The sequence below is a fragment of the Suricata suricatta genome, chromosome 1 (assembly GCF_006229205.1).
Source record: "Suricata suricatta isolate VVHF042 chromosome 1, meerkat_22Aug2017_6uvM2_HiC, whole genome shotgun sequence".
NCBI classification, from domain to species: Eukaryota; Metazoa; Chordata; class Mammalia; order Carnivora; family Herpestidae; genus Suricata; species Suricata suricatta.
Window position 1 is genome coordinate 38,891,267 of NC_043700.1, and position 15,115 is coordinate 38,906,381.

Below are 15,115 nucleotides of genomic sequence, written 5' to 3' on the forward strand. Positions count from 1 at the left end.
TATGATCATTTTTGCAGCCTCCCAAATGTTTTGGACCATTGCATTTTCATTTTCATTTGTTTCCATGTCTTTTTAAATTCTATTTTTTTAGTTCTTTAATTTCATGGTTGACTCATTCATTGTTTAGTAGCTTGTTCTTCAATCTCCATTTTTTTGTGGTCTTTCCAAATGTTTTTGCAGTTGACTTCAAGTTCATAGTGTTGTGGTCATAAATTATGTATGATATAATCTTAAATCTTTTGTACTTGTATGGTTTGATTTGTTACTTAGGATGTAATCTCTTTTGGAGAATGTACCATGTGCACTTGAAAAGAATGTGCATTCTGCTACTTAAGATAAAATGTTCTCTGTGTGTCTTATAAGTCTATGTGGTCCAGTGTGTCATTCAAAGCCATTGTTTCCTTGTTGATTTTCTGCTTACGTGATCTGTCCATTGATGTAAGTGAGCTGTTAAAGTCCCCTATATTGTTGTATTATTACCAATGAATTTATGTTTGCTATTAAATTGATTTACATATTTGGGTGCTCTCAAGTTGGGTTATAAATGTTTAGAATTGGATCTTCTTGTATAGTCCCCTTTATTATGATCTAGTGCCTTCTTTATTTCTTGTTAGTCTTTGGTTTAAAATCTAGTTTGTCCAATATAAGTATTGCCACTCTTTCTTTTGACGTCCATTTGAATGATAAATATTTTTCCATATCCTCACTCATTTTTAAAGTTTATTTATTATTTTGAAAGAGAGAGAGAGAGAGAAAGAGAGAGACAGAAGGAGAGTGTGAGCGAGGGAGGGCCAGAGAGAGAGGGAGACACAGAATCTGAAGTAGGCTCCAGGCTCTGAGCTGTCAGCACAGAGCCTGATGCAGGGATCGAACTCCCAGACTGAGAGATCATGACCTGAGCTGAAGTTGGATGCTTAACTGACTGAGCCACCCAGGTGCTCCTATACCCTCACTATCAATCTGCAGATGTTCTTAGGTCTAAAATGAGTCTTTTGTAGGCAGTGTATAAATGGGTCTTATTTTTTATCCATTATAACACCCTATTTTTTTTATTGGAATGTTTCATCCTTTTGCATTCAGAGCAATTATTGTTACATATGTATTTAGTGTCACTTTATTACTTGTTTTCTCATACTTTTTGGAGGTTTTCTCTGTTCCTTTCTAGTCTTTGTCAATTTTGGTTCTTCCCACCTAGAAGTCCTCTTTAATATTTCTTATAGTGCTGGTTTAGTGGTCACAAATATTTTAGTTTTTCTTTGTCTTGGAAATTCTTTATGTCTCCTTCTATTCTGAATGAGAACCTTGCTGCATAGAATATTTTTGTCTGCAGATTTTCGCCATTCAGCTCATTTAATAGATAATGCCACTCCCTTTTGACTTATCATGTTTCTGTGAAGAGATCTGCAGCTAGCCTTCTGGGTCTTCCTATGTAAGTTAGGGACTTCTTTTGTCTTGTTTTTAAGGGTGTTTTTAATCAGTATATTTTGCTTATGTAATTATAAAATGTCTTGACATTGGCCTGCTTTTGTTGATTTTGATGGGATTTCTCTGTGCCTCCTGGATCTGGAAGTCTGTTTGCTTCTCCAGATTAGCAAATTTTTGAGCTATGATTTCCTCAAAGAGAACTTCTGTCCCTTCTCCTCTCTCTTCTTTCTCTGAGACTTCTATGATACAAATGTTATTACATTTGACGTAATCATTAAATATCTTAAGTCTCTTCTCATGAAGCATAATTCTTCTTTCACTGTTTTGTTTAGCTTCATTAATTTCCATTATTCTATCTTTCATATCATTTATTCATTCATTCTTCTTCTTCAATCCTTGTGGTCATTACAAGGCAGTTTTGAATCTCAGTTATTGTATTTTTAAGATTTCTGTCTGTTTTTTAAAAGTTTATTGTCAAATTGGTTTCCATATACCACCCAGTGCTTCTCCCCACAAGTGCCCCCCAACCATGACCATCACCCTCTCCGTTTCTCCCCCTCCCCCTTCAGTCCATGGTTCGTTTTCAGTATTCAGTAGTCTCCCTTGATCTGTGTCCCTCACTCTCCCCCACTCTCTTTCCCCCTTCCTCTCCCCATGGTCCCCTGCCTGTTAGACCTATGAATGCAAACATATGGTATCTATCCTTCTCTGCCTGACTTATTTCGCTTAGCATGACACCCTCAAGGTCCATCCACTTTGCTACAAATGATTATATTTCATTCTTCCTCATTGCCATATAGTACTCCATTGTATATATATATACACCACATCTTCTTGATCCATTCATCAGTTGATGGACATTTAGGCTCTTTCCATGATTTGGCTATTGTAGAAAATGCCGCTATGAACATTGGGGTACATGTGCTCCTATGCATCAGCACTTCTGTATCCCCTGGGTAAATTCCTAGCAGTGCTATTGCTGGGTCATAGGGGGGTTCTACTGATAGTTTTTTGAGGAGCCTCCACACTGTTTTCCAGAGCGGCTGCACCAGTTTACATTCCCACCAACAGTGTAGGAGTATGTCTGATTGTTTTTAAAGTGTTTTATATCTGCAGTTAGTGTCTCCCTGATGTCTTCCATGCTGTTCTCAAGCTCAGGGAGAATCCTTATGATTGTTGTTTTAACTCTCCAGCAGTCACATTACTTATATCTCTTTCAAGGAGATCTCTGGCCATGATCTTTACTTGTTCTTTCTTTTGGAATGAATGCTTCTGTCTTAGCATTTTGCCTAGGTCTTTGTCTTCATCCATGTGTTAGAAAAGTCCGTTATGTTTCCCATTTCTGAGAGTAATAGCTTTATGAAGAAGAGGTCACACCAGGGCTGGGAGCCTCAGGGAACATCTCTGGTGTGTGTTGTGTGTACTCTGATTCCGTGTTGGCCTGCTGTATTCCTTAGGTCAGTCATGTGCAGACCTTGGCCAGAATGTGGTGAGTTTTACTTGGTGTGTTTTAGTCTGCTTATAAAATGAGACCTGTTTCAACTTCCATTTGAACTGAAGCCTTACAAACTCTATGGTCAGTAGTTGGATGCATGCAGAGGTTTCTGCTGGTTTTCTGGGGAAGGAGCCTGCTATATTGGTTGTTAGGTACACTTGCCTAAGAAATGCACTATTAGCATAGGGCACAGGAGTAGGACTAGGCATAAACCGGTTAGGCAGCTAGTGTTGGCACTGTGTTGTGTAGTGAAGTTGGTTCATGCTGAGGGATAGGACAGGGGAATGGCACCAGCCAGCTCTTATGTCTCAGTAGAGGGAGCTCAGTACTTGCTGCTCCCAAAGAAGCACTCCCAGAAGTTAGGTAATTTCCATTTGTGCGTTCCAGGCATTTTTCATATTGCCGTTTTTACACTGTCTGTCTCTGGGTTGTTTCCTTGTATGGAGCAGTGCAGTGCACTTTGGGCTCTATCCCAACAAGTCTTCTGACTTTTAAAACTACAAACTTTAGGGACCTCATGTGGGAAGGACATTCGCTGGACTGAGGTAGGTTTGCCTGAGCTTGTTGAGGTGCAAGGAAAAATTCTTCCTTACTGTTGTCGGAGAAGTAAAGTAAGCTTCTTAATGGGAAGGGAAGATACACATCTTCTTGTTGGGGTCTGCAACTGATGACAAGTGGTAGGGAATAAGAGTTCCCCATTTTGGCCTCCCAACTCTATTTTAAATGAGGGAGTATTACATGGCAATGAGAAAGAATGAAATCTGGCCATTTGTAGCAAAGTGGATGGACCTAGAGGGTGTCATGCTAAGCGAAATAAGTCAGGTGGAGAAGGACAGATACCATATGTTTGCACCCGTAGGTCTAACAGGAGAAACCTAAGAGAGGACCACGGAGAGGGGAAGGGGGAAAGAGAGTTGGGGAAAGAGAGGGACAAAAAACATGAGAGACTATTGAATACTGAAAACGAACCGAGGCTTGGAGGGGGAGAGGGAGGGGAATGGTGGTAATGGAGGAGGGCACTTGTGGGAAAAAACACCGGGTGTTATATGGAAACCAATTTGACAATAAACTATTAAAAAAAATAAATGAGGTTTCACTCATTCATTTTCACAAACCAATACAGAAGATTTTCTAGCACAAATCACCATTTTCACCCAATAAAAGCATAGGCCATTCTTAAAATGTCTTTACTGTTACTAATTTTGAAAGGTTTCTGATTATGTTTCTTTGAAATGTTATCTAAATATAAATGCTGATATTTTTAAGAGTGAATTTTTCTTTCATATATTGTGCAAGCAAATGAGGAAATACAGTAATTAATAGTTGACAAATTGGGTAATAAAATACATGAGCACTTATTTTATTGTCTTTAATATATGTTTAATTTTTTATAATAAAAAGTTTCAGTACATGAAGTAATACTGAAGACCATTTTTACTCCTTACTCTAAATGGTAAAAAATTGATCACCATGTTTGGGCACAAACTTTCTCTCCAAGGAAATATTAAATACATTTTTCAGTTTTTGTTCTATTTCTTCCTTATTCAGGATCTTAAACTCTACCAAATCCATATTGTCCTTATAATTGAATTTCCTATAGGTAAGGGTGCAACCCACTAAACAGTGAACCCCTTCAGATGTCTGCAAGGAACAGAATGACTTGCTTGTAAACACAGATGTTGGAGATATCTGAAGGTATGTATTCACGGACTCAAAATCTTCAATTGTTCGAGGTTCAAGAGTAAAGGAGTATATTTTTCGGTATTTATCTTTTTCTAGGAGGTCCGAATTAAGAAATTCTTCATTTGCAATATATTGCTCTCTTCTTATTTGGTCCAGGTACCAGATTCCTCTCTCTTCTGTTAAACGGAAGATGCAAGGCACTTGAAGCTGATCCTTCCCAGAAATTAACTCCAGAGGTTGCCACATCTGGTAAGAACGTCCAAAGCCAGCATCCACTATGTAATTCTTACTATCAATAGTCACCTTCAGCAGGAGGTGAATCATAGCATTGCTATATTTGTTGGCTGGAGTAGAGTACACATAACCCCCCAACATTGTGGTCTCAAAACCAATTGTGGTCAGAGCCCAGTACAGAAGATGATTAACCTGGAGACACCACCCACCACGGTTCCTACCAACAACTTGCTCAAAAGTGGCCTTCAAGCCCAATTCCATGGTTTCTCCACAATGGATGTTAAGGTTCTCGAAAGGAATGGTTTGGATCTGGTGCTGAAGAATGTCAGTTAAAGTTTCCAAGTCCAGTTTGTTCCTCGAATTCTTATAGCCAATTCTTTCAAAATATGCTTCGATGTTCATGATAACCCTAAGGGAAGGACAACAAAAGAGAAACAAATATATTTCTTTTACATTTCAATTTCTTTGATTAGCTTAATTATAAGGTATTTTAATATGTAAATGAAATCAGTGGTTATAAGCATCTATAATCATAAGTCTTTTGTGCTTTTATTGTATAAATTACTTTGATACATATAAATTCACTTAGTAGACTTAGTAACCTTGTAGGAAAACTATTATCACTTTTTTTCACATTTTACACATGAAAAATTGGAAATTCAGAGTAAATGAGGAATGAAATTATAAGCAGCTTACATGTGGTTTTCTTCATGATGAACAAAACAAGGTTTGATTCAGTATCAAAATGGGTTTACAAATAATTCCTAATATAAATAGGAGAATTATGTAAAGAAGTCCATGTTGTTCATGGTGCCTGACCCACAAACTTCCCCCTTTAGATAAAATTATAGTCAAAGTTTCCCACTCAACCATTTACATTCATTTGTGCACTGATTTTTAAATTCACTCAATATAGTTTTCTGAATACTTACTATGTATTTGCTACTGACATGCTGCTTCTTGCCCACAGAAGTCTTACATTTTAGTGGAGATTGGGATGACATAGATAGTAAATTGAATAAACCACTAAAACATTCAATTTCTTAGATTATGATAAATGCTCTATGGAAAACTAAAGCAAAGAAAGAAGATACATTGTGCACTGAGAAAACTTTAATTTCAAATAAAGTGATCAAAGAAAGTTTCATTGTGATCTTAAGGATGTGAGAGAATGAGCCATGTCTACATGTGTGGACCACTCAGGCAGAAGAAACAGAAAGCAAAAAAGCACACTTGTCTAGAATGTTCAAAGAACATGTAGGAATCCAGGGTGATTGAAGCAGAATGAGTGAGAAGGAATGTGAATTGAAATGAGATCAGACAAGTTACACAGGTCTATAAACAATACTAGCCTTTTGGCTTTTAGTCTGAGGTGGAGAATCACTGGGAGAAGGACCATAGGGGAAAGTTGCAGTTCAGGCAAAGTATACTATAATTATTTTGATATTTCTGGCTTTATATGAAGAATAAGCTATACATATTCAGCTGAATAAATAGACATGTAACCTAGGAAGGACCAATTTAAACCACATATGCTCTAGGACCAGTACTTTGCTCTTGGATGACATGTTATCCAAGTCAGGTCAATGAGACTCTACTGAAGGAATTTTTCTGAAATCTAAGCATATATATATATATATTCTCCTGCAGGGCTAAAAACTGGGAGAGTCTTTTCTCAAAGTTACCAGGAGAACTTACTGAAAAATAACATCAACAAAGAATTATGGACTTGAGTAAAGAAAAGCAGAGGAAAAGAAGACAAGAAGAAACCTGAATAAAATCTTAAGTTATCTCTTGACTTTCTGCTAAGGTGAGTTTTTAAAAAGGTGCTTATTTTGTTAAATCCCATGTATAAAAGATTGCTCTCCCTTACTAGTGAAGAGTTCTAATCCCATGTAGACACTAGGTGTAACAGTGGTGCATTTCCATTGTTAATATAACAGGCCTGAAGTGACATGAAACAAAAGGCCCTATCCCTAGGCTAGTGATGATAAGCTATGTGTTTCTATTGTCCTTATTGTGGTTTCTTTTGTATTCTTTCTTTATTTATCAGCTCTTCTTTCCTTTTGCTAGAGTTTCAAATTTTTCTATTCTTGGTGTCTGCGACATTATTTTCTCCAAATCTATTAAGTTCCTTTCATTTCTTCTATCTTAATTTGCATTGATAACTTTTATCAACATGTACACAAGCTATAAAACTACCACTCAGAAACAGAGAACAACTGTAATTTAGCCAGACCATCCCAAACCCTTCCCTATTTCTATATCCAGAAGCAGGGTTGAGTAAGTAAAAACAGGTGATGTGGTATAAAGTATATATGGTTTAGATATGCTTTATCTTAAAAAAAAAAGTCAATAGTTTTAATCTACTGAGACTCAAGTTACAATAGTTTTATACAGATATCAAAGGCTAACCCATCTGCAATGTGGCACAGCTTGAGATAGCATGGTACAAAAGGCCCTGGCTCTAAGTTTAATAGTCATAAGTTAAGTATTTCTCTTTTCTCTCCTCATATCATTTCTTTCAGAATCTTTTATTTCTTTTTCTTTTTTTGACCCAGCTAGCACTCCCATATTGCCAGTGTCTCTTTCTCTGTTCTTGATATCTGATATATTGCTTTCTTTAAATCTATTAGATCCTTTACATTTCCTGTCATCTCATCAGCATCTTTTCCAACATCTAGACAAGCTATAATACTCTACAATTGAGGCATAGAAAGAACAACTGGTATTTAGCCAGACCACCCCATACACTCTCTGGCACCTAACCAAGAAGCTAAATGTGTATATAAGGAACAGAGGTGAACGTTAATTGAAAAGGAATCAAGTAATTTATAAATTGGCCATTTGTTTCTTGGTTCAACCATTATTCCTTCTACTAGGAAATTATTTTATATATTTTTTTGAATTGTCATAGTTTGTTTTCAAGTGTTTTGTTTTCTTTTTTTTCCCTCTTTCTCTCTATTCTCTTTTTAAGATATAATTTTTTTTGAGAGAGAGAGAGAGGAGAGAATCCCACAAGGGGCAGTGAGAGACAAAGAGAGAAGCAGGGCTCATGTAAAGTGGGGCTCATGTTTTACCTGAAGCATGGCTTGTATTCTACCTGAAATGGGGCTTGTATTCACTTGAAGTAGGGCTCAAGCTCACCCCAAGCAAGGCTCGAGCTCACTTGAACTCACCAACTGTGAGATTATGACCTGAGTTGAAGTCAGATGCTTAAAGACTTAGAATTTAGTAACTGAATGTCCATTTAAAACAATCCAGTTTCTATTAAGACTCTCAATGTAAGCAGCATGTTGTAACTAAAAAAATACTCAAGTATTTTATTACTAAACATAAGTTTTATATAACTAAAGTTGTGATTCAAGGTGAAATGCTGGAAAGCATTTCACTGGAAAATAGTGAATATTTCCACTGGGAAAGTAGAATGTAGTTGGAAGGGAAATATCACATTGGAAACACTATTAGCTTTATAATTTGATTTGTAGCATCTCTGTGAAGTGATATACCCTTTGCTTCCAGCTTAAAGATAAATGTAAGACTGAAAGAAGACAATGTGAACATACTTATAGAGTGCTTACTGAAAACTTTCAGAAAGGTACTTAATATCTTATTAGGTAAATTGGAAGGAGAATGATTTTTAGTTTCTATTCAGAATACTTAGAAATTTCTTATTCCTGGCCTTAACTCTAGAAATAATAGAAAAGATAGTAAAACATATATTGTGATTTCCCTTGGAAACAAAAAAAGTAGTTTGGTGGACAACGAATTGTTTTTTTTAATCCCTAAAAAAGCAAAACAGAAAAAGAAAGGACTAAGGAGTAAAGTGAATATCTGAATTATACAGGAGAGACTGTAGAAAGTATAGCTGCAGAAGATGAAACCAGCCCTGATGGGGTTCTAGGCATGGACATTGTGGAAGCCAGAGGAGGCTCAGAAAATACAAGACGATTAATTGTTATGGGATCAGCAAGGAAGGGTAAAACATGTTTCATGCCCTTGATTGTTACAAGATTTACCAAACATAGAAATACCAGTATGTAATGGTAGTATCTGGTCTTCCTTTAGGTAAAAAGTATAATTGGGGATATTGGCACAGAAAAATAAGATAATGTTCCTATGTTCTTCTTCCCCAGCTGCTCATCTTACCAACTGCATTCCCTAATGCCCATCACCCATTTAGTCCATCTCCCCCACCCATCTCCCCTCTAGCAACCCTGTTTGTATTTAAGAGTCTGTTATTGTTTGCCTCCCTCTCTGTTTTCATCATATTTTCCTTTCCCTTCCCTTCTCCTATGTTTTCTGTTGTTTCTTAAATTTCATGAGTGAAATCATATATTTGTCTTTATCTGACTTATTTTGCTCAGCATAATACACTCAAGTTCCATCCATGTTGTTTGCAAATAGCAAGATTTTATTCTTTTTGATAGCCATCGTGGATAGGTAGAGAGATAGATAGATCCCACATTGTCTTTATCCGTTCATCAGTTGATGAACATTTGGACTCTTTCCATAATTAGGGTATTGTTGGTAACACTGATATAAAGATTGGAGTGCCTGTGCCCTTTCAAATCAGCATTTTTGTATCCTTTGGATACATATCTAGTAGTGCAATTGCTGGGTCATAGGGTAATTCTAGTTTTAATTTTTTGAGGAACCTCCATACAATTTTCCATGATGGCTGCACCAGTTTGCATTCCTACCAAGAGTGCAAAAGAATTTCCCTTTCTCCACATCCTTGCCAACATCTGATTTTTCCTGAATTTTTTATTTTATCCATTCTGACAGGTATGAGGTAGTATAGCTTTTGCATTTTTATGTGTGAGGACCTGCATCCTAGACTCTCTTTGGAGAACTCCTTGAGGGCTTCTGGAGCTGCTTTGCTTTCCTATCTAGAAAGTGCCCCAAAATTCATGTCCTGCTAAGGCTTTGTAGACTTTTTTTTTACCTAAGTAAGTGACTTACTGGTGGGAGGTTTTGAAAGCCCAGGTGCTTTGCCTTGTGGCTGGACAAATTTATAGTTCTCATCAAAGCTGAAACTTGATTTCTCTCAGAACTTCTTTAATATGTCATTTGCACATAGGTCCTTGTCTCAGTGTCTGATTGTGGAAACCTGACTTAAGTCACATTTGATGGTTATTTTGTGTGAGGGAAGGTAAGATACACAGAATGAGCTAATTACAGAGGGCCTTGAATATCAGATAGAAGACACTTGTCTTTTTTTATTTCTGTAGATCAAATGGATGCTTCTTTTTTTGAATGATTGATATTCAATGGTTGAATGGAATGCTGGGATCTATCCTTAAGTGACATGTTAATTCAATTACAAATTAATGTTTTGAATGTACACCTGGAGAGCAGGTTGGTATACAGAACTTACTGTCTAGTTTCCAGTCTCTAGAATCTCTGTATTTTTCATATGCATCAGTGGTTTAATTTTTTTTTTTTTGGCTAAAAAAAATCCCTTATTGTCTCCTAAAATGAAGTTATAAGCAAGAGCCTTAATGTTTTTAAATAGATTTATCCAGCAATAGACCATATGGGGTGCTTCCCTACCACTTCAAGACCACAAGCAACACAATTGTTGGTTCAGATGGAATCTTTAATAACTACTGCCTAGATTTCTGGCATTACTGAACAGAAAAATTTTAAGGAGTGCTAATGAGTCACTTTTCATTTTTTGTGTGTGGCTTACCCCCAACCCCATTCCTTTCTTTCTCTTTTCTTTTCTCTGTCCCAGTGAAGACCACGGAGTTCCATTGGATTGACACTACAAGCCAGCTCTCCCTCCCAAGGGCAAGTAATACTATTTCACTTTCTGGATAAAAAAGAAGTTGCTAGACTAACTATGTCAATAGGCCATTAGTCAATAAGACTTAGTGTGCTGAAGGCCTCCATCTTAGACATAGCTCTAAGTTAATGTCTGTAGAGATCAGGTGGGTATGGTGACATCCATAGAATAGGACTGGAAAGTCAATCTGAAATGAAACAGCTGCTCAGCTAAAAGATGGCAAAGGCCAAACGATATATGTTTCATGGACAGATGTAGGTAGAGTTGATAGTTAAGAGTTTTCTTTTGACGGAAGGGATGAAGTCCACTGCTTTGTGTTCAAGGAACTAAAATGAGGGCTCCTGGGAAGGAAGCAATGCTGCCATCATATTCAAGGATACAAGCAGCACAAGTTTACTTTTGGACTAAGGTGGAACCTCCAACTCCTATTTGCTAGGATTTCTGGTATTGCTAAATAGATTTTTTTAAACTGATGTAAAATTCACATAACAAAATTAACTATTTTAAAGTAAACAGTGTCATTTAGTACATTTACAATTGTGTGCATCATATCTATCTAGCTCTAACATATCTATTACTATGAAATAAAACCCCATATACATAGAGTAGTTACTCCTCATATCCTCTACTCCTTGGCAACCACCACTCTACTTTCTGTCTCTATAGATTTAACTATTATGGATATCTCATATATGTTGCCCTTCATGGCTGGCTTCTTTCATTTAGCATAATGTTTTCAAGGTTTGTTTATATTATAACATGTACTAAAAATTCATTTCTGGATCAAGATGATAGAATAAGAAGATCCTGAGCTCAATTACTGCCATGAACACATAAAAACATAAAACTACATTTTTCTACATGTAGCTCTTCATGAGAGTTGTTCAGAGAGTTCTCATCTCTGAGAACAAACTGAATACTAGCAGAACAGATTATATACAACTAATGACATAAAAAAAGAAAAAACCAACATTGAAACAAATAGGAGAGGCAGAGAGCGAGCCACACCTCTGGTATCAGAACCAATATGCAGAAGGAACATCACAGCTATTGGGACACTCCCTGAGGAATAAGAGAGCTAAGTCCCACATCAGGCTTCAAAGCCTAGAGGTGCTACACTGGGAAGATGAACCTCCATAACATTTGGCTTTTAAAAGCAATGGGGATATTGTACAGCAGAGTTGGAAACCAAGACTTTGTCTTTAAACGGCATGCACACAATCTCACACACTCCGAGTTCTAGCAGAAAGGCAGTGGTTCAAAAGTGCGTGGGTTACATGTGAAGGTGATCCATTGATGTTCATTTAGGGTATGTGCTAGAATGGAAATGATTTGCTGGAACATTCTCGAGACAGAAGCACTGCAGGCACCTTTGTCACACCCTTCTAACTAGCTAGCCCAGTGCCTGTGAGCATAATTTCTGACACAATCTACTGTGTCAGCATTGCTCACCCTGTCCATGCATTACCCTGTGGAGTAACTCCAAGCAAACTACCCACCCAGCCCAGAGCCCCTCCCAAGCAGCTTGCCACTTTGCACCTCAGTGGGCACCCTTGGCTGGCAGTGGAGTTTCTACCAAGAGCAGCTCCATCAGGGGGTCAGGCCTGCCCACTAGACAGGCTACAACAGTTGCAGTGGAACCTTGCAGCAAGATGTGCCTGAGGTCTGCCTTGCTCACCAGTATACCCATAGTTATTGCAGTCAAGCTTTGTAGCCTGTTGCATTAGAGGTCAATCACCATACAGCAGCACACTCACAATAGTAGAGGGCAGACTTGTCAGCCAGATTGGGGCAAGCCCCACTCACCAGGGCAAAGCAATAGCAGTCAAAGCACACACACAGATGGGCTGAGAGTTGGCCCTTCATACCAGTGAATCCACACCAATCATGACCCAGCCATAACAGAAAGGTTCATGAAGCACACACAGGGGACATTACTGGGGCACCTGGTTCAGGTGACCAGTGAGTATTGCATTATTGGGCCCCACTAGACATGTTCTTCAAAAAGTCACTTTTTCAAGACCAGGAGACATAACTAATCTATCTAATATATAAGACATAAAGAGATTCAGGCAATATGAGGAAACAAAGGAATAATGTTCCAAGCAAAGAATACATAATCTCAAAGGAAGTAGTAAATGAAATGGAGATAAGCTGTCTCCCAGATAAAGAGTTCAGTAATATTTACTAAGATGCTCACCCAACTCAAGAAAAGAATGAATGAACACAGTAAGATCTACTACAAGGAAATAAAAAATATTAAAAAGAGCCAATTAGAACTGAAGACTGCAATAACTGAAATAAAAAAAATACACCAAAAGAAATCAGTATCAGATTAGATAATGGAGAAGCACAGATCAGTCATCTATAAAACAGGGTAGTGAAAATCACACATTGGAATAGCAAAAAGAAAAAGGAATAAAAAAAGTAACGATAGTTTAAGGGACCTCTAGAACAACATCAAACATTCAAACATTCACATTATAAAGGTTCCAGAAGGAGAATAGAGAAAGAAAAAGATAGAAAACCCATTTGAAAAATATGGCTGAAACTTCCCCAATTTGGCAAAAGGAAATAGACATCCAAGTACAGGAAGTGCAAAGAGTTTAAAGTATGATGTCCCAAAGGGACGCACACCAAGACATATTATAACTAATGTGTCAACAGTTAAGTTAAAGAGAGAATCTTAAAGCAGGAAGAGAGAGAAAGAAAAAAAAAACTAGTTATGTACAATGGAACCTCAATAAGACTAGCAGACGATTTTTCAGCAGAAATTTTGTAGGTCAGAAAGAAAGGCCCAATATATACAAAGAGCCTGGCAGAATTATGACTTAGAATTGAAGGAGAGATAAAAATGTATCCAGACAAGTAAAAGCTAAAGGAGTTCATCACATCAAACAAGCCTTGCAACCAATGTTAAAGAAAACTTTCTGAAGCTAAAAATAAAAAGCCATACCCAAATAAGAAAATCATGAAAGAAAAGTTTCCTGATAAACATATAGTAAAGATAGTGGATCAACCATTTACATAGCTAGTATGTAATCTAAAAGACAAAAGAAAACCACCCAGATCCACAATAATTAGTAAAATAAAATAATAAAAAAATTCAATGAGACTGGGATCTGAAGAGGCCACAGGCGACGGGTGAGGGATCCTGTGAGTCGGCTCTAGAATGGAATCTGTGGAAATGGAGGCTGTTGAGCCGAGGGCCTGAGAGAGACAGAGCATGAGTGGGGGAGAGACAAGAGAGAAAGTGGGAGACACAGAGTTCAAAGTACGTTTCAGGCTCTGAGCTGTCAGCACAGAGTCTGATGTGGGGCTAGAACTCATGGACTGTGAGATCATGACCTGAGCTGAAGTTGGATATTTAACTGATGGAGCCACCCAAGTGCCTCTCTGATGAATATTATTATTATTTTGTCATATAAGAATGACTATATTGGGGTGGAGCCAAGATGGCGGAGAGGAAGGGAGCTCTGTAAACTCCCTCCGCACCGTTTTTTGAACTGAGAAGGATATTACGTTCATCTGAGAGAGCGGAAGGAGAAAATACGAACTCCAGAAGGAATAGAACCTCAAGGATATCTGAATGAGTGGGGGCGAACGGGGGGAGATCCGAGGACGGGTCAGCCCAGGACAGGCAGGGGAGGTAAGATCCCCGGCCCAACGTGGCGCAACCGCGTGGCGCCCGGAAGACAAAGGGAAGAGACAGAGTCGGAACACGCTCATAGAACTGTCTCTGGGGAAGAGGTATAGAACGCTTGGCTGCGCTTGGAGACAGAAATCCACTCCATAGATAACTGCTGGGTAGCGGGGCACAAGAGAAGGAATAGCCCCCAGCCCTAAGCCATCTCAGCGGGGAATCAGAGGCGTCTGTGGCTGTGAGAAGCAGCTGTGCTGGGGAGGCACGCTCCCCAGCGGGAAGCGGCCAGAGCGGCAACTGCGCCAGGCGCGAGCAATTCGAACTTGGTTTTGGGAACGGGACCACGGACCGCATTTCCATGGCACACCTCGCCCCCTGCACGGACTGCGCGAATCCCGGGTCCCCACAGGGAAAAAATAGGGCACAAACCGACGGGACCCCCAACAAAGAGTCGGTGGCGGGTGGAGGCCCGGGCGCGCACTTAGACTGTAGGAGCTCCAAGGTCATTTCCAGCAGTGCACAGCTTCTTGAGCAAAGCTATTGGAAACTAAGAGAGACTCGGTTTTTTGCTTTTTGTTTTTTTCCTTTCCCCCATTGCAATCGCGATCCTGACTGGGGGTGGGGACTTTGCAATTGAGTCTGTGAAGGTGCGCACTTCACCTCCTGCTGTTCATTTCGCCTCAGGTGGGGGCAGAGCCTCTGAAAGCAGACTCCAAGACTTACCACATCAAGCCAAGCCTATCCACCAGAGGGAGCTGCTGCTTGCTTTTTTTTTCCGTTTTTGTTTTTTTTGTTTTGTTTTTCTTTTTTGGTTGTTTGTTTTTTTAATATATAACAAAAATTT

At 38.6% G+C, this 15,115-nt stretch overlaps 1 protein-coding gene across 1 annotated transcript in view; it reads right to left on the minus strand.

Moving 5' to 3' along the window:
* Nucleotides 1-4,274: 4,274 nt before the first annotated feature.
* The window catches only part of LOC115293682 (arylamine N-acetyltransferase 1), a 22,833-nt gene continuing 11,992 nt past the window's right edge, over nucleotides 4,275-15,115 (minus strand). Inside the window, exon 2 of the mRNA XM_029941391.1 lies at nucleotides 4,275-5,246. Coding sequence (XP_029797251.1) covers nucleotides 4,367-5,239 — 873 coding nt within the window. The 5' untranslated portion in view covers nucleotides 5,240-5,246 and the 3' untranslated portion in view covers nucleotides 4,275-4,366. The remainder of the gene's footprint in view (nucleotides 5,247-15,115) is intronic.